Here is a 20,923-nt window from a genome sequence, read left to right as displayed (position 1 = left end):
CAAAGACCAATGTCATGAAAAATGGGTACAGACTGGCTGTGCAACCCTAAATATGTCCCCCTTGCAAATTTCCTTAAAGGTCAGATGGAAAAAAGAGCTTTGAAAGCATGGCAACAGGAAAAAGATAGTGTTATGTAAATTAGAATGAGTAAGAATGATGGAGATTATACAGAGAGGGATACAGGAAATAGAAAAGGATGGAAAAAAATGCTAGTAAATTCTTAATGACAGGCGAAACCAAGGAGTGGACAGAAGATAAAAGGCAATGCAGTGAAGACTGGAGTGAGAAAGTAAGGTGAAGGAAAAAAAAAATTGGAAAGAGCGAAACAAGGTCAGACAGGAAAAAAAGGGACGGAAAGAATAAGACGGGATAAGGGGGCATTTGTGTCTGGGCGTCACTTTCTCAGCAGGTGGGTCGGGGGAGTTGAAAGGAAATAATGGAGGGAGAAGTGAAGGAGTGCTATAATGGAGGAAAAAGGAGCTGCTAAAAATGAGAATGAAAAAAAAAAATACAGGTAGCATGGGAAAAAAAACAAAAAAAACAAAAAACAAAACAAAGATTTTACAAATCTGTAAAATCTTTGGAAGCAGAAAAGTGCCTAATCTTCCAAATAGCAATCACAATGGGGTCAGAGGACAAGACTAAAACGACAAAACTGGTAATTAAATCTATGTCAGGCCTTGAACCAACATCTGACATCCCATAAGTCAAACCCAAACACACAACCATGCATGAACACACACATACAAACCATAGCCTGGAAAGCAAGGTGCGTATCAAGGACCTTGGAGAACCAACCAGTGATCCACAACCCAATAACCCTTCCTCTGCACAGCTGAACAACGCGTGGCTTCACCCGACACAAAACCCAAATTACTCTCAGGTTGGCTACAACTAACAGCCATCAAGGGGTTAACGAAGCATTAAATAGCATGCTATGTTACAGCTTTGTACTGAGTTGCTGCACGTGTGCATTCATGCGTGACAGTGTTCGCAAGGTTAAGCATATTCTATCAGAAATACTGAAAAAAAAAAGTCCATATATACACAATTATGAAAAAACACAAATAAAAAAAAAAATACACGCCTCTCCGACGTTTGGTAAAAAAATGATCAACATTAAACAATTTATCAATGCAAATGAGAAACAGAAAAAATAACATGAATAAAAATATTAATTTGCATCTAAATTGTATTAACCACATTAAATAGGATAGAAAATATAAAAAACATTTTTAGCTGATGATGCATTTAAATTGTATAATTTGTAAATGGATATAAGTGAGACATAAAAGGAAAAGAAGGACGGAAAAACCTTTAAACTGAACCCAAAATACTGACCATTAAGATAAAAAAACAAAAAACAAATTTTAACTATTTAGTTAAGTCAAAATGTATCCGTTCAACTTATTAAGTACGGCAAAACGAATTACACCTAAAAATAGTCAAACATTTATTTAAAAAAATGGTACACCTTTTTCTACAAAATATTTTTACTGAAAAAAAATATAAAAACATTTTTTAGATCGAGTAATTATGAAACTTAAAACATATTCTGCACTCATTAAAAAAATTATCAAAAGAAAGGCTTAATTTAAAATAATCTGTAACAAAAACTGCATATTTATTAATCATAAATCGTAGGGAAGGAAAATACATTTAGACTGAATTTTACTACAAAAAATAAAAATATCAAAATAAATAATAAAAAAAAAATTTTCAACTGTCTATTTTTTTCATTACTTCAAAATGTTTTTATTTATTTATTATAAATTATCAATAAAATTTGTAGAAAATGAACAAAATAAATTTCACCGGAGTTTTGATAAGAAATGTAAAATTTAAAATCCTAAATGTAAAAATAAAGAATAAAATCATCCATCAAAAATAACAAGATAAAGTTTTTATACAAATAAAATTGAAAGTTTTAAAAAATTTTCTTTTTGTTTTTAAATCAAGAAAAATTATTTAGAACTTATAACTTTTATAATAAATTGCTGTATTATTTAACAAGTGTCAAATTCGCTGCCGAGTTGAAAGTAGAGTTAACCATTTTCAGATGCCTTGTGTTTACTCAGCTGTGGGTGATTTGCGCGTTTTGATCCAGCTCTAATCACATCATTTGCGCATAAATCTGAAGATTGACGGGACTCGTTTTTGTGTTAACATCATCATCTTAGTCATGGCGAAATCCCCACAAAATGGAGTCCGCAGGGGCGTGACAGCAGAAAAGTCTGCAGTGCAGTCTGAGGCATGTGTAACCGCACATGCACATCCATGGCAAAGTGCGCATGTGCGTCTGCATATGTATGTGTGTGTGAGGTGGCGCGTATGTGGGTGTATGCAGAATGCACCACTGAAGACAGACAATGTTCCACCATTCCACCTCTCCTCTCGTGCCGCCATTTTACATACATAGGCACCAATGCTAAGTAACGCAAACTCAGTTTAATGTTATTTTTCAAACAAAAGTTGTAAAAAATAAAAGCGCAGAAAATCGCTGAAAACTATCAAAAGTTGGAATTTAGCTCTAAAAGGTTCAGTCCGAATTTTTCTGGTGTGGTTTTTAGGCATACAGAGAATGATTTGGGAGGGAGCAGAGGGCATTAAAAAGGAGGATAGGGATTCGAGAAATTTAAGGGAACCAAAAGAAGAATACAGAAAGCGAAGAAAATGGTGACGCTCTGCAAACTGAAATAAATGTAATGGACTGCACACAGCGGGACAATGGCTGAGAAAAAAGGGGAAGTGAGACGAAGTGGGAAGGGGAATCAATTAGGGAGAGATGGAAGTTGGTCTGTAATGGTTTCTCACAGTGGGAAGGCAAGGAAAGAGGAAGCAGCAGAGAGCCAGAGCAACCGGAGGAGCGAGAGAGATAAACACACTGGGAGGGGGTTTTAAGGAGAAGATGCAGTGTAAAAAGGTAAGTATGGAGTAGGAGGTGAAGCGAGGTTGAGGAAGATGCAATAGAAGGCTGCAGGGTATCCGAAATTTCAGGACAGCAATTCAAGGCTACGTTTACATGATGCAATGAGGACTTAAGACAGTTCTATGCTTTCTAGATGCGATTCATGAGAATATTCTGCTCCAAAAAAACTAACATATAATATTAAAATGGTTAGCTGTACAATATTTTGGAAAAAAAAAACTGGTCCAACATTTAAGTCACAGAGTAATTAAATGAAACATCAGGGGACTGTTTAGAGCTCGTTGACCTTGGAGCAATGACATACCTGACGGACCTTCTCATTGTCACCTTCACACTAATTGCTAAAATAATTTAAATCCCTCACAACAGGGCTATCCCCGTGTGAAAATGCATACAAGCTGGTTTTTGAAGAAGGCGGGGGGAAAAAAACAAAAAGAGTGCAGGGATGGGAGGAGCGTGGTTTGAAGTTTAGATAAGAGACATAGCTAAAGGACAGGAGCTGCCATTACCAACGGCCACACAAGCATCTAATGGCATGCCCTGCTGCCATGCTACCTGTCAGATAAAAGGGATCCAGATCAGGAAGGAAGCAGGGAGTAAGCGAGGGTTTTTACCACAGGGGAACAACACAACAACAGCAAGTGGACAGACTGCAATACAGTGCCTCCAACTCTCCTTCATCCCCTCTCTCATTCATCTTTTTCACATTTCTCTCTCCGGCCTCGTCTATGCTCATCCCAACGCGACTCACCGCACAGCCGGTGTGCGACAGAGATGGAGAGAAGCGGGGTAAAGGGAGTTGGTGAAATGCTGTATGGCGGATACAGGGGTTCAACAAAGGGAAGGTGTAACGAGGAAAGTGGCGAGGCAGCGTCTGAGGGCAGGGAGGAGGATGTCTGAGGTACTTCTATGGATGGGGCCTAGATTAGTTTTGCTCCAGTAGTGAAAGATCATAAAAAAGAGGGAAGGGGAAGAGAGTTGAAGAGACAGAGAGAAGGGGGGGGGGGGGGATTAGTGCCACTTCAAGAATGACAGGAGAGTGAAGAAAGAAAGAAAGCAAGGAGGTTGGAGATGAGGAGGGGGTGGGTGGAGGAGAGGATGGGAGTTAAAAGACAAGCAGACGCAGATCCTGAAATTTAGTCGGGATTAGTTTTGGTTAAGAAACAGGATGAGAGGCCAAAAGAAGAAAAAAATGAGGCAAGGAAACAGAACACAGATGTGCGTATGTCTTTGTAGAGCGGGCTCTTTCTACCCTGAAGTCAAAGTGATTTTATGAGTCAAAAGGAAACGCATGTGTGCATGCTACACCAAGAATACACAATCTCAGTCATTTCTGTCCGTTCTTAATGTTTTTATTATTTTTGGCACAGATGCACTTATTGGGGAATACAGTCAGAAGGTCAGGAACGCATTAGCATTTATTTACTGAATGAAGCCATCTGATGTAGTTCTAATTAATGACAGGCAGATAATTAACAAACATAAAAAAGCCATCAGCTATCACTCTGGTAATAACACAGCAAATTACCACCCGTCTGACACCATGGCTGTGATGACATTTAGAAATTCATATGAGAGTACCAAGACCACGTGGCATGAGATGTTTCTCAAACTTTCTCCCCAGACGCCTCATCTAGTTGGTGTTAACTTGTGACTGTCTGGTGAAATAGGATTATGCCACGACTCATATTTTGAAGACTAAAGGCCAATTTATACTTCTGACGCATAGCCTCTGCTACCGTCAAATCTGTCTCTGTGCACGACCACTCCCCCCGCACAGAGGTTCTGCAACTGCTGTCAGACACCTCAAATAATCCTGACTACGCATCGCAAACCCACGCCGACCTCAAGCGGAAGTGCGCTGACAGTAAGCTGCAGTGATTGGTCCTTGGTATGCCTTTCCGGCTGTCTGTGTAGTCGTCCTTCTCGATTCGGTGCTGGGGCGCACCATTTTTTTAAACCGAAGAACAACTACAGTGGACAACCTACGCGTCCTCCTTTGTCTATTTGCCAAATCCATTAACAGAACCTGTTAATGGATCCAGCTTCGTGACTATGATATCTTGCAGACGCTCCATTGACGCCGCTGAAGTTCTCGTGACCATCCGCCGAAGTTCTCAGGAGTTCTCGAATAGGGAAACTTTGGCAGGAATCTGCTGTGTGTCCTTAGAAATTCCACACCGACAGCGCAGAAGCATACCAGCAAAACTGCTTTGCGACCAGACCCAAGCGACAAATGAGGTGTGCGGTTGCAGAAGTATAACCCCAGGCTCACACCGACTCCGGTCTTACCGTTGCGGTGCGGTGGGTGCGGCGCCGCAGTGATTCCAAGTCATTAAAAAGACGTAAACCTCTCTCACCGGCTGCTGAGCTGTCCGGCTGCGGTTACCGAGACACTCCGGCGCTGCAGAAAATTCCGCAAGAAAGCTATCCTTGCGGCGTGCCGGAGCCCTCCGCAACAAGCTCTCGCAAATATCCTTATTTGGGCCGTGTTATCGCGTGAAGTTACGTGAACTCAAGTGAACTCTGACCGTGACTGAGTGGATGTGCTTTCTTCGTCCTCTGGCATGGGAGCTGCCTTGGAGCTCGTCTGCCTGGCTGTGTGTTTCCTGGACGGGGCCGCCTTTTACAGCTGCTTTTTGTATCTCTGCTTCTGTCTCCTTGAACCCCAGTCGGCCTCGGCAGATGGCCGCTCACACTGAGCCTGGTTCTGCTGGAGGTTTCTTCCTGTTAAAAGGGAGTTTTTCCTCTCCACTGTCGCTACAAGCATGCTTAGTGTGGGGGATTGTATTTGAGTCAATGAGTCAATGCAATCAACTGGTTTTCCTTAGATAGAAAACTTTGTATCAATTTGATCTGGTTGAACTGTAAAGTGCCTTGAGATGACATGTGTTGTGAATTTGGCGCTATATAAATAAACTGAATTGAATTGAACTTCTGTTAAATCTCCGGACCTGTTGCCGGAGCCGCAGAGCCGCACCGCACCGTAGTCAAAAGAGCGGTGTGAGAGGGGGTGTGCGGGAGTTGCGGTCTCCGTCGGCTCGGTAACCGCACCGGAGCCAGTGTGAGCAAGGGGTAATCTGCCCTTTAAATAAAATAGTTCTGGAGTTGCTGCCCTGTTGTGTTGATAAAGTCAGCTTTGACAGAAGTTGCCAGGCTTCCCTATAACACATGGTTATGAAAACAGAAAAAAAAAAAAAAATTTAAACAAAATTAAATCACCATCTGGGTCCTCAGCAGTAATCGGAATGGTGAGCAAAGTGACAGAAAGGGTATTAAACAATAACTTAATAAGACTAACTAGCAACCCACAATGCAAAATGAATTGTTGGGTTCCCTGACAACACTGTTAAAATGGCCCTTGTTCTTTGTAAAGATTTTTCATCACTACTTGCCTTTATTTATCCAGGTAAAAAAAAAGAAGAGATGGAGGTTTGGAATACAAGCAGAAATGCTCACAAAGGCTGGGAATTTACCCCGGGCTGGTTGAAGACGAACTGCCTCGGTAAATGAGGCCCCTGCTGTACTGCTTCTCCTTTATCTGCCCCTTCATCATCTTGAAATCATCAACGAAAGCACTATAGGTACTTAATATAAAAAGAAATGGTGACTGAGGGAGAAAAATAATGTATATTTCCAATATTAACGGCATAAAAATATTACAACAGGTCAACCATTAGTTCCTACTATTCAATATCTACATGCTGCACCTAACTCAGATAAAAAAAACAACAACATGAGTTACTAAGGCAATTCAGATGACTCAAAGCTATACATTACCTTGCGCAGAGGAGGAATAAACACACTGCACACGTGCTGAATCAAGACAAAACTGAAGTAGTTGCCTTTTGGCCAAAAGAAGAGCATTCAAAAGTTAGCACACAGCTTTGGTTATAACAGCTGGACACCACTAATCAGACTCTGGGTGTGTTGATGGACTCAGGCCTGAACCTCTAGCGACACATTGAAACAATAACAAAGTCAGCCTTCTATTACCTAAAGAACATCTCCAAATTAAAGGACTAATATCTCAGCAGGTGCTTGAAAAAGTGATTCATGTGATTATCTTTAGTAGAAATGATCGGACAGGTCGATCGACAATCTGCAGTTGAGCCAGAATGCTGCTGCCTGTGTCTTCACTAGAGCTAGGAAACTGGAGCACACCACCCCAGATCTAACAATGTTATACCATATGTCAGATGATAGGCTTAAAAATACTTGTGTTAGTCTGTAAATCACAAAATGACTTAGCACCAAAATACATTACATTCTTGTCAGTATATCAATCACCAGACCTGTCAGATGCTTTTACTCAGATTTACTCAGCAAACCCAGAACCAACATGAAAAAGCAGCTTTTAATCCTTATGTTCCACTAATTTCGAAAAAAAAAAAAAAAAAAACTTAGAAAACTATGAAACCTCTTAATATCATATTACCTCAGAGTGGCTTTTGACTGTCCCATCTGAACATTATTAGTTTAAGCTTGTAAAACAGCTTTCTGTCATTTTTTTATCAGTGGTTTTATTGTTCATTTTTCAAAATCATTTGAATTATTCATTTTTATTCTCTTTAATTGTTCATTTTGATTGATTATGCAATTACCTGTGTTGCTGACACAATGTGCTTTGTACAATGTGATTTCTGATCATTTGTTTTTATATATAGCACTAACTCTCCTTACTTTAACACTGCTATGTTGACCATCTGGTTTAGAGGTTTACTTTCTCTTTAAACTAAATGATTATGGTAAAGCTTTTAAATTATAAAAAAATTATGGCCTTTAATGTAAATTTTTTTTAAACTTTCGCACCTAATTTAAAAACTGGATTTGACCTAGAATGAAAGCAGCTCTTGAACATTTGCGCTGATAGGTAATAAAGATGCAGTCTTACAGGCTGAGAATTCTTTGCTGAAAGAAATTCAGAGGCCTTTACCACACTGACATTGTTTATCTGGTAGACTTTTGGATTAAAAAAGAAAATGTGACCATGTGACATAGCAACTCTGCGAATTCTTACAATGTGTTTGTATGTTAACAGTTGCTAATGATGCAAAAGTTGGCTTCTGGTTAATGACACCTGGTTAAAAATTAATAAGGACCACTCCAAAATGAAATGATTTATCTTGCAGAAATCTGGCAACAATAAAACGCAGCAAACATTGAAAGTACTTCAAATGTCTGCCCATCATTTAAACAACTGATTTAGGATGATAAAACGTGTGTTTGATCATTCTAAGCTGATTAGAAATGCCAGAAAATTTTCTAAAGCAAGAATTTTCCATTTCCTAAGCTTTTTTGGCATAACGATAATTTGAGAATTAGAAAAGTACAAATTGGTACAAAGCAACTTGGATTAGTCAAATCTAGCCAAGAGTATTATACGCCGATTAAACTCTATAAAACAGTTTGCGATTTGAAAAAACCTTTAATTGTCTATCCAAAACTATATGTGTGGTTCTCATTAGCTGGATATACCACTCAGTTTAGATATAACTATTCTGAAAGTAAAATCATAGCTAAAGCTTTTTTTTTTTAATTGTCTTGTAAGCTTGATATAACATCCTTTCATCAAGGGAAAGAACTTACTTAACTTTTACTAATAACAGTTCAAGTTAGCATCGGTCATCCCAACTGAAGTATTCACAATGCCTGTTAACCCTTTACATAACAAAAAAAAAAAAAGAAAGAAAAAGCCTTTCAGTTCCATTTTTGGAAAAATGCTGTATATACAGGTGCTGGTCATAAAATTAGAATATCATGAAAAAGTAGATTGATTTCAGTAATTCCATTTAAAAAGTGAAACTTGTATATTATATTCATACATTACATACAAACTCATATATTTCAGATGTTTATTTTGTTTAATTTTGATGATTACAAATGACAACAAATGAAAATCTCAAATTCATCATATCAGAAAATTAGAATATTGTGAAAAGGTTCAAAATTGATGGCCCCTGGTGCCACACTCTAATCAGCTAATTAACTCAAACCACCTGCAAAAGCCTTTAAATGGTCTTTCAGTCTAGTTCTATAGGCTACACAATCATGGGGAAGACTGCTGACTTGACAGTTGTCCAAAAGACGACCATCGACACCTTGCACAAGGAGGGCAAGACACAAAAGGTCATCGCTAAAGAGGCTGGCTGTTCACAGAGCTCAGTGTCCAAGCACATTAATAGAGAGGCGAAGGGAAGGAAAAGAAGTGGTCGAAAAAAGTGTACAAGCAAGAGAGATAACCGCACCCTGGAGAGGATTGTGAAACAAAACCCATTCAAAAAATGTGGGGGAGATTCACAAAGAGTGGACTGCAGCTGGAGTGAGTGCTTCAAGAACCACCACACACAGACGTATGAAAGACATGGGTTTCTGCTGTCGCATTCCTTGTGTCAAGCCACTCTTGAACCACAGACAGCGTCAGAAGCGTCTTGCCTGGGCTAAAGAGAAACAGGACTGGACTGCTGGTGAGTGGTCCAAAGTCATGTTCTCTGATGAAAGTAAATTTTGCATTTCCTTTGGAAATCAAGGTCCCAGAGTCTGGAGGAAAAGAAGAGAGGCACTTCATCCACGTTGCTTGAAGTCCAGTGTAAAGTTTCCACAGTCAGTGATGGTTTGGGGTGCCATGTCATCTGCTGGTGTTGGTCCATTGTGTTTTCTGAGGTCCAGGGTCAACGCAGCCACATACCAGGAAGTTTTAGAGCACTTCATGCTTCCTGCAGCTGACCAACTTTTTGGAGATGCAGATTTCATTTTCCAACAGGACTTGGCACCTGCACACAGTGCCAAAGCTACCAGTACCTGGTTGAAGGACCATGGTATCCCTGTTCTTAATTGGCCAGCAAACTCTCCTGACCTTAACCCCATAGAAAATCTATGGGGTATTGTGAAGAAGAAGATGCAATACACCAGACCCAACAATTCAGAAGAGCTAAAAGCCACTATTAGAGCAACCTGGGCTATCATAACACCTGAGCAGTGCCACAGACTGATCGACTCCATGCCACGCCGCATTGCTGCACTAATACAGGCCAAAGGAGGCCCAACTAAATACTGAGTGCTGTACATGCTCATACTTTTCATGTTCATACTTTTCAGTTGGCTAACATTTCTATAAATCCTTTGTTTTTATTGGTCTTCAGTAATATTCTAATTTTCTGATATGATGAATTTGAGATTTTCATTTGTTGTCATTTGTAATCATCAAAATTAAACAAAATAAACATCTGAAATATATGAGTTTGTATGTAATGTATGAATATAATATACAAGTTTCACTTTTTAAATGGAATTACTGAAATCAATCTACTTTTTCATGATATTCTAATTTTATGACCAGCACCTGTATACTGTATATGCCCCATGCACCTTTTGCCACCTTCTTCTTTTAGACTATGTGACTAAAAAGACAATTATTATGAGAGATTAATGAATAGTACATATTTCTTACCTGCCTTCTTTATAGAATGAAAACTTAAATATCTGTTCTATTTGGAAACATAAAATGGTCTCTTATGCCATCTGAAATACTGCAAAAATGTCATCTTGTCCTGATTGAACCAAGGTAGCGTTTCATCCCATCTTTTAGGTAAGATGCATCGGTTCACCGATATTTGAGATAAAGTGAAATTTCTACTTTTGCAGTTGTATTTTTTTTTTATATTTGCTTAAACTGAATAAGTATTTGTCACACAACTTTCTAGACAGTTTCACCAAAGAGACATAAAAAAAGTGTGTTAGTTCAGTCTGGGACAGCACAACAAGCCCCCTGCAGATAACACTGGGATGGGAACTGGGACAGACGTCTCAGACATGCAAGCGATGCTACATACACACCCGTATACGTCCAACTGCCAGAGCTTGCACGCAAAGGCTCATGGATTCGTGCACAAAGTACAACAACAGCAACAGAAAGAAAAATGGTCAACACACACACACGAAGCACCGGACAGGGATTCCCACAGTGACTGTGCAACATTCCCAACCGGAATGGGCAGCTCACTGGACTGGAAGACTAACATTACTCCAGGCGGGCTCTGGATTAGATCAACTCTGGGAATTTCACACTGAGAAAGAAAGATGGGGAGTGGGTGAATGAGGATGACAAGTAGGCATAAAAAAGGAGGACTGGTGGGGTAAGATGTGCTTTAGAGGAAAGTAATGCTAAAAAGAAAATCCCTTAATCTAATCAATTCTAAAAGCAAGCTAGGCACAAACTGCTATGATGGTTTCATATTATTCAGACAAAACATTTGAACTAATAATAATTTGGTTCTAACTAAAAAAGAAAAAAAAAACCAGGGCTTTCCATTGTTTTGAAAATACGCATATCATTCTATAGTTTCTATGAAGGTAATTTATTGGAATTGTCATTTTGACACAAACTACTGTAGAATAACTTAAAAAGAGAAGTATTACTAAAGAAAAGTTAATTATCTCGGTCATTCTGCTTTTCATAGAGTAACAGGAGTGAATTAATTAATAACTGTTTTTCCAGATCAACCAGTTAAAAAAAATACTAATTTAACATGCAGACATTATTATAAATGACATACATAACATGTTTATGTATAACAATTAGACCAAAGAGCTTATATTAGCTTGTTGGTCAGTCAGGCTATCTTAGGTAACACTTTAGATTCCACATCATTGCTGTTTGTGTTATAAATGTTTCCATATTTATCTTAGTTGTAATTAAAGGAAAGCAGTAATAGCCTTTTTTTTCAGCCAGCTGACCAGGTTTTCACAAACATTGGTGCTTCATTCATGGATAGAGGGCTTTAAGGTGTAAAGATGGAATGGAAAATGTCAAAATAATAAAAAAATAAAAAATAAAAAAATGAAATAAAATTGTAAGCTGGTATACATTCACACACTATATTTGTCATTCATTGCAGAGAGTTAAGTTTATAGTTTATATGTATATAAATGATTACTACAAAGTTAAAGATAGAAAGTAACTAAAAGCGCTGTAGTGAGTGGCAATCTGAACATCATTCTATACTCCAAGCCTTGATAGTAAAGACGTGAGAGGCAGAAAGAGGAGTCTGTTGGTGTACAAAGAGTGAAGCATGAAAGGAGTAACAGATAAAAGGATGAGTATACTCACTGGTCTCGCAGCACACTGTGACACGCATCTTCATACATGGCAGAGGAGGGCCTTCATCTGTCGGCAAAGCTGCAGAGAACAACAATAAAAAAAAGGATGTAAATAACCTACTTATTCATCAAACAGTCTAAATTCAGAACTCTAAATTCTGTTTTGTATACATTATATATATATATATATATATATATATATATATATATATATATATATATATATATATATATATATAATATAGCGATAGAGAACAAAAAATTGCAAAACGATTCCAGGAAGACTTTTGAAGGATTTTTGGCTACAACAAACGTTGGGCCGAAAGGAGCAGAGAAGAACCTTTCTCATATCAACATCATCAGTGTAAGGGTTTACATCATCTCCCCATTGCAGACCCAATATCCCTCTCACCCTCACAGCTAAGTAAAAACAGCAAAATGCACTACAGAGATGTGCCACAATTAGAGGGAGGAACTGCATCGATAATGATCATGGCTCACTTGGGAATAAAAAGGCTCCAACTAGCTGCATTACGGGTCACTTCAGTGCCACTTTGGCTAAACAAACTTGTACGGAACCTGTAGTTAATGAGCTTTAAATTAAAATTGTCCTTAAACAACAACAACAACCAACTCAAAGGGGACGCATAATAGGTAGCCCAGCGTCCCTAGCTAATTTGTACACCAACTATTAAAAGAACTGAATAGTAAGAGGATGTATAAAGTGACTAAATATACATATAAAAACATGAGGGCACACTTAAAATAGAAATTAGCAGTAAGTAATACTGAATTAGGAGGTTATATTCTATAAGTGGTATATTTTACTAAAAGCTCTTGCCATACTCTTCTCTTTAATTAGATTTAGGACACTAGTGGCCTTTCCTTAGTGTATTCAGAAAAAAATGGGCAGGATGGGGGGTTAACATCCCCAACTTTTTGCTTTTATGATGAGCACAAGAATTATATACTTATAAGCTATTGCATAAAATAAAAACAAACTAGTATATGTTGATTAAGGGATTATCAGTAACAATTCAAAAGAGCTGGAAAAATTGCAACATAATGGAAATATCATAAATAAACACTTTCCATCTACACCTTTTTATCTCTCAACCCTTTTCATTTGTTTAGGAATCCAGTTCTGTACAAGTGTAGCTATAAATCACAAAATTACTTCCTATGAATTTTGGTGCATCTAAGAATGATACATGTTTGGATCCCATGCAGAATTGTATTGCATTTATTTCAGTAACAAGTCTGAACCCAACCTATTCGGAAAATATCTAGTCAGCATTTCACCAGAAGTATTGCATTTATAAACCTAACACTAGTATATGCAATGTCATAAAAAAAAGTGTAGTTTTCAGCGTGATCCTGACAATTTCACCATTTTGTCGAATATTTTTAACGATTCTGAATATGACTGTACCCCATTTCAGGATTTTAGGAAATCCTAAAATGTGGCGGATAACTGTGAAGCATCGTTATGAAATGCCAGAACCACCTCATTTAGGGTCTCGTGTAAAGCTTGCGAATGCGAAAAACAGGGATGAAATGTGTGTACGCAACTTTTCATGCAGTTGTTGTGATCTATAAAAAACAAACTTGAACTCTGTTAAAAGCCATGTCCCAAATTAAAGCCTAACTGAATCTGAATAGATTTCAGACATTTAATTTCACTTTATATAAAACTTTAAATTACACCATCAGATCTGAAATAAGCAGAATCTGAAATAAGTGTCACATATACTGTATATATATTTATATTCTTTTACTGGTGAGCTGTAGCTATACAAGGGCACCTGTTGCATAAATAGGAAAAGTTTCCTTGACCTCTCACCCCCTGCACCAGACTGTAGAGGAGCTGAGCAGCTCCTTTAGGGAAAGACTTTTACACCCCGTTTGTAAAAATTAGCGCTGCCGCAGGTCATTCATCATTGTTGCCTTCAGACTCTACAATGCGACACTATAACTGCAGTAATTTGTGCAATATTTAATGTGCAATCAATATTCAATACCTTCTGAAATAACCTGTTTTATATTTCATATCCACTGCAATAACTATATATATATATATATATATATATATATATATATATACATACACACACACCCATTCATATAAATACCCAGTTCATACCCTGTGCAATAAACCTATTTATACTGTATATACCCCATGCACCTTTTGCCACCTTCTTCTTTTAGACTATGTGACGAGCATATTTTTCCACTGTGAGATCAATACTAAATTAAGGTGCATGCCATATTTAAATGTTTCCACACCCTCATATTCCTCTCTCTAATAAACAATGTAACTTGTACCACAGATAAATACATTACATAAAGGTGTGATGTATTCACACTGATTGTATTGTAAATACCATTGTGAAGCAGTGTGTAATGGTGCACAACGGAAGCACAAGTGTGCGTTGATATTGACGATGACGATATTGATAGTTGATTAACAGTTTTTGCTGAACTGAAGCAGAGAAACCTCTAAAACCTGCAGGACAGCGGTCCTCGAGGACCGACTTTGGGGATGCCTGTTTTAGATGTTTTCCAGCTTTCACACACCTGTTATCAATTGATAGCAGATTATCAGGCTTTGCTGAACTGCAATCATCTGAATCAGGTGTGCTGAACCTCAGAAACATCCAAAACATGCAGAGCAGTGTGCCTTGCGGACCAGGGTTAAAAAAACACTGATCTACACCAAGTAACCGCGTCTCAGTTACATCAGTCATTGGGAACAAAGCACCGAAAGCTACAGACACTTTAGACAGCACACTGGGAATCACTTTTATGCATGCCTGTAAATACTCGGCATTTCTCCACATTGTCTAAAGGAACATCCAGTGATTAATTCATTGAAACAGAACCAGTGGCAGAGCTTTACCTTTTACCCTTTACATTCTCAGTGCTATCCTTTGCAAGGCACTGCATGTTGAAATCAAAGATCGTTAATTGAAAACCCCTCTACACCTTTACAGTCACTTATATTTAAGTAGCCCAGAAAGCCACAATGAGACCCCTGCAGTCACATTAAACACCAGTAACACTGAACCTGAGCACTTACAATAAAGGCACTTTAGCTTCAAAAAATAATTATACTTTTTTTTTTTCCTGAATTAACCACTTTATTTTATTGTTCAAATAATCTCACACAATCAAAACCTCAGAATAGGCTGGGGTTTTTCTTAGATATTTCTTGACTTAGAAAAGGAGCAGCTCACAGTTTTTCACAGCCTCACAAATCTTAATAAAATATAGCTAACATTTCTGAGCTTAAGTCCCCAGCCAAGAAATACACAACTTAAATGTAAAGGGGTGCAATACTTTTAATTATGTCTTGACATAAGGTTAAATCAAACTAACAATGGTGTTAGTAAAGCTCTTATACTTTACTAAAAGTATAGAATTCTTACGCAATAGCCTGTTTTAATGTTTAACTATTTAAAACAGTTTCTCCTGGGGATTCCTTTCGGTTACATAAATCTTGTTTTTTTACCACATTAACAACATCCTTGTCTAAGAATGGGGATCATATTAACTAAAGATTCAATTTAATTGGCCAAGGCCCTTTACAGTGGATGCATTTTTTCTAATTGTTATTTTATTATGCCACACCTCAGAGTATTGAACTGAATTTGAATGCATTTATAGTATGAAATGGCTTAATTCTAGTAAGGAGTTGGACATACTGCTTAAGGGTGTGCAAAATAATCGTAAAATCGATGAATCGTGATTCTAATTTTTGTGATCTACTGAATCGATTCTTGAAGGCAAGAATCGATTATAAAAAAAAAAAAAAAATGAACAAATAAAATACATTAATGGTTGGCGCACATCAATCAAACCAAGTGGAATACAACTTCCAGTCCAGCAGATGTCGCTGCGGATGTGTTGACGCCTGCTGCTTTATGTCATAAGCATGTCCGGACTGATTATCCTCATTTTGTTATTTTAAGTTTGATGAATCCTAAGATCTTTTTGTTGGTGTGTCCATGCCAGTAATAGTAATATTTCTGTCCAGTATTTGTTTTCATGGCAACACCTCCAAAAGTAATTTCAATAAATACAGCTATGTATGAATTCAGTTGCTTTCAGTTATGTATCAATTGAAGACACTATCCAGATCACACCCAGCCAGTCAGCCACTGGTAAGGGCTGTATCTTTTTCTTACAGTGTTCAGTGAAAATATCACAATGCATCGCAATATTTCAAGTATCGTGATGCATCGTGATAGAATCGCATCGTGGCATGTGAATCGTGATTCGAATCGAATCGTGACTTCTTTGCCAATACCCACCCCTACTGCTACATCTCAATAAGCTCATCACTGGAATGTAAATTCATTAAATAAACTCAAATAAAAAAGTATAATGGAGCCTAGGCGGAAGTTCAACAGAAGAAACTGATTGCATGTCTACATTCACCTGCGACACAGCCAATAAGCTTTGAAGCACACCTCCACAAAAGCCAATCGGCATTCAAAGTCTTAAAAGGCCTACAATCCACACCTAGTCTGTTACCTAGTGAGCAGACTGTGGTTTCGCTGTGTGACTTCATTCAGATGACCCCATTTCAACCCAACTCCAGCCCCTCCTCCACCATCATAGCTAAAGCTTCATCAGAGTCTCATTCCTCCAGTACTCTTGCTGCGTTCCCCATCTCATTTTAAGTGCTGGGCAGAAGACCGCCATATTGAGCCTCGTTCTGCAAGAGGTTTCTTCCCAATGGGGAGTTCTTCCTCTCCACTGTCGCTTCATGCTTGCTCATCATGGACAGGTTCTCTCAACCTCTGTTATCCAACTGGACTTCCATCTTCCAGGTCCCTGAGTGAAGCTCTAGTATCAGCTCAAGCATCCACTGGATCTCCCTATAAAGTTTAGCATCTCACTAACCAGCAGTGTACAGACTGACCAACTTCATCTATCTCCACTCCACAACCAGTCTCAGGGCTGAGGGGAAACAGCACTATTCTTTGCTCCTGTTCATGCATATCTATCAAAATTGAGTGCTATGTTTCCTGCCGAGGTCTGAGCGCCAAAGACAAAGTAATTGTATCAATAAATTTCTTCTAATCGTCTTTTCTCTTCATGTAAGTTTTTCAGATTGAAATACATTGATCACAGATTCATTAGACAATTTTTTTTATAATTAAAGCTTTCAGCTGAAGGCCGTTTATGTGAATAATCACATAAACCAAATTAAATGAAAAACAAAAATTAGGAACGTTCTGGCCTTAGCCTAGTGGTCAGACTGCCGAATTGACAGCCATTATCCTTAAAAAGTAAGGCAGAGCAAGAGGCCTTTTCCAAGAGATACTGTTTGTTTATGTATTGCTGTATGGAAGCATGTTATGGGTATCTTAGTGGGGGGGTTGTAGAAAAAGGCAAAGGAGAGAAAATATATCCATGCAAAATCCATTCAAGAGTTTCGCAGGAATTTAAAAGACGTGGGCTGAAGCTAGAATCAAAGCTTCCAGGTTTCCCATATAAAGTGTAACCAGTTCACAGGCTTCACCTGTTGGATTATTTCTATTAAGCCACTCCTAAACCAGATTTTACCTGTGCAAAGGAAAAAATATATAATACATGATAACCGTTTCCCCGTGCTAAGCCAGCAAGGCATTATTCTATGCTGACTTAAATGCAGACACAGCTAGCAGGCAAATGGATGCCTTTTGAATAAATGTGCAAGGCGATGCAGAGCTTTCAGACAGAAGTTGATAAAGTAATTGGAGTACTACAAAGCTTTTTTTCAATGGAGGAAGGAGAAGTTATTGATTTGGTTGGCACTGCAATGTATTGAGAATTGAGCTTTCATTCTCTAGACAAACTCAAAAAAAGAAAAAGAAGATGAGGTGAGTCGAGTAAAGTGAGGTGAGTCGACCCCGATGCCAGCAAGCCTTTCTTAGCAAGAACAGGGTTTGTGTAATTCAATAACTCGCTTGCTCACAGGCTCCGACAGGATCCAAACTGTACTGATGGGAATGCCCATCATTGGCAAGCGATTGATTTGTTTGGAGCCACACTGATTTTGCAACTTTGAGTTGTCTAACCAAGACAGCAACAAGACAGGAAAGCCTAGTTAAAAACCTGTTTGAAGCAAAAGTTTGTTTTTTTTTTTACCTTTGGGGACAGCAGAGTAGATCTACAGCAAAGTGAACAAGCATGGAAAGGAACAGAGCTGCACAATAAAAAGGGGAAATAAACATTTAACATGCATTTTCCAGATAAATCAAGGTCCCAGTGTCTGAAGGAATTTACTGTCGATGTTCTAATGGGTTACATTTTGTTGTACAAAGCTTGTTTCCTCTGCTGATAATCTTCATATAGGTGCTATTTTTTTTGTTCAATCTTGCACCTGCTGGAATTATCTAACCGTTGTCTTATCAATCATGGCATCAATGCACTTGATTGGCTAGCAAAATAACCTGACTGAAGCGCCAGGGTTTATGAGCAACATTAGAGACTACAGAGGTAACAGTGAAGACAACTATTCCAGGTTAATTTTAATTGATTACCACACACCAGTGTATTTTGGAAATGTTAGTCTTGCAAAGATGACATTTCTTGTTTATATGTGCTAAATGAGCAAACTGCATTTAATATTCAGTGAATTGAGCTCTCTTTGCTCTTGTTACATGTCCTTTAAAGTTTATTTTTGTATCTAGTAGGCAACTAGCTAAGAATCTCAAAGTTTTCTTTGCTTGTGTTGACTCAGACATGGAAAGCTTGTGGATTTCTGTTGATTCATTGGGGACTGATGCATGCAAAAAGTGTCATAGCCTTTGGTAGAGAAGGCTGAGCTCAGCTCAGACTGAACAAACTAATGCCATTAGTGTCTCTAATACCATTGTACTGTCCTCCCAGGCTTAACTCATTATGCAGCTTCCAGTGCTACAGAACCATTATGAGTATAAACCCAGGACCAAACATTTGGTCCAACTTTACACCCTATCTTTGATGTTGAAAAAAAACACACAATCACTGTGAGCTTGCTGTGGCCTGACCTGGGGAGGGGCTATTGTTGCTTTTCTATGAACAGGCATGAGCACTGACAATGACCCAGCGTGCATTTATGTCTGTGTGTGTGTGAGGGAACACACGCTCATTCCTACACAATACACCATTGTCTCCTGAACCTCAACAGTAATTTATGTATATTCTCTTTCTTCGTCTCATCCTTCCCTGTTCTACAATCCTTTTGTTGTATTGCTGTCTTTTCCTCTTATCCTTTTAACATACCTCCCTTAAAGTGATGTCACCTTTCTCATTTTTTGTCACTGCCATCATCCAATATTGACGATTAATTGAAAATTGAATGTCCCTCTATTTTTTTTCTCAATTCCTACTTATAAACATAATACTAATGCCACTTAGTAGGAACATACAGAAAGCATGACATAATCTGCAGGTTGCAGCCGTAGACTTCATAAAAAGCCCAATCACATCACTCTGGGCTGATCCCAGAATATGCAGACTGGAATCATGCATTGCCTGACAATATGCTATCTGCATAGAAATCCATCCCCTACTATTGGCACATTTGCATCAGTTTTGAACAGCTGGGCATTAAACCTCCTAACTAGCACAGCAGAGCTTGATTTTATCTATAACATTTATTGGTTTATTTTTGACAAATATAAAAGAACGAAAAAGCAAACATTTAAACATATCAAGCAAAGTTTATATCAAAACATGCCTAATCTAGGCTAGAAAAATACCTAATAAAATGTTATTTTTGTACGGTGACAGCGAAATGCTTTATAAGAGCAATCCCATCCTTTTAACAGTTTTAATCATTTCATTTGGATTTTTAGTAAGAAAAAAAAACAAAAAAAAAACAAAAACAAGGTAGCACATAATTATAAAAGGGAAAGCAAAAAAAAAACACAGCTTTTCACAAACCCTTGTGTGCATGTTGTTTTGATGGCTTGTTTTAAGCCACATTTACTCTGACACCCCTAAATGAAACAGCAAAAAACTGCATTCTGAAGCCAGAAACATAACAGAAAGGTCAGTTCAGGGAGAAAGTTGAGGGAAAGTTTAAAACATGGCTGGGTCATAAAATAATATAACTGATAAAAATGGAAAGAACATGCCAAAAATGCAAAGGTCAAAACGTGGTCACAATGGAAGGCATAATGGAAATATATTTTTTCAGCCTCAATTGAGAAGGAAAAACAGGAAAATAAAATAAAAATATAGACAATAAGAAATAGTAAAGGAAAAACCCAATGAAATCAGCACAAGCTATTCAAACTTTCAAAGCTGAAAAGAATAATTAAAGAAAAAAAATCTATTTAAGTTTGATGTAAAGGGAGACAAGTTGACTTTATGTCTTTAGCTGAGTTTAGTTTACTTTTAAACAAAACAACATCTCCAGCCTTCCAATGTATGGAATGAGAGAATTGCACAGCTGCCTAAACACACCATGCCATAGAGAAGCACGGTGGTAGCAGCATCATGCTGTGGGAATGCTTTGCCTCAAAACTATACATGCACAGTGTAATTCAAGGTTATTTTCATTATAAGAAAATGAAATATTAGAATAAATATATAATAATTAAGGTCTAAGATAAGTAGGATAATGCAACTGAGAAATCAACCAAAAAGCTACTAGAGGCTGCAAAATTTGAGACTGAGGTTTTAAGTATATACATGAATCATCTGTTAGATTGGCCTAGTCAAAGTCCAAATAGCCTAGGAGCTCTGAATGCAAGTCTTTTGGGGTCGACTCTGGGAGTCTTTTCGGGATATCTATTTCTAAAATCATGTTTCTTCAATTTTAATAATTAATCACTTAATATTAGTCTGTCACATTCAACCCAATTAAAATACACCAAGGTTTTGGGGGAAAAAAAGTAAAACATGTAGGTCGA

General features: G+C 37.9%; 1 protein-coding gene across 2 annotated transcripts in view; it reads right to left on the bottom strand.

Moving 5' to 3' along the window:
- si:dkey-246i14.3 (ephrin-A4) overlaps window positions 1-20,923 on the bottom strand; it is a 57,539-nt gene that overhangs the window by 3,339 nt on the left and 33,277 nt on the right. For both annotated transcript variants that reach the window (XM_038290241.1, XM_038290240.1), the window contains exon 3: window positions 12,040-12,108. In XM_038290241.1, the coding sequence (XP_038146169.1) occupies window positions 12,040-12,108 (69 nt within the window). The remainder of the gene's footprint in view (window positions 1-12,039; window positions 12,109-20,923) is intronic.

The sequence above is a fragment of the Cyprinodon tularosa genome, unplaced genomic scaffold (genome assembly GCF_016077235.1).
Source record: "Cyprinodon tularosa strain WSP-4 unplaced genomic scaffold, ASM1607723v1 ctg277, whole genome shotgun sequence".
NCBI lineage: Eukaryota > Metazoa > Chordata > Actinopteri > Cyprinodontiformes > Cyprinodontidae > Cyprinodon > Cyprinodon tularosa.
This window is presented reverse-complemented; position numbering and strand designations above follow the sequence as displayed.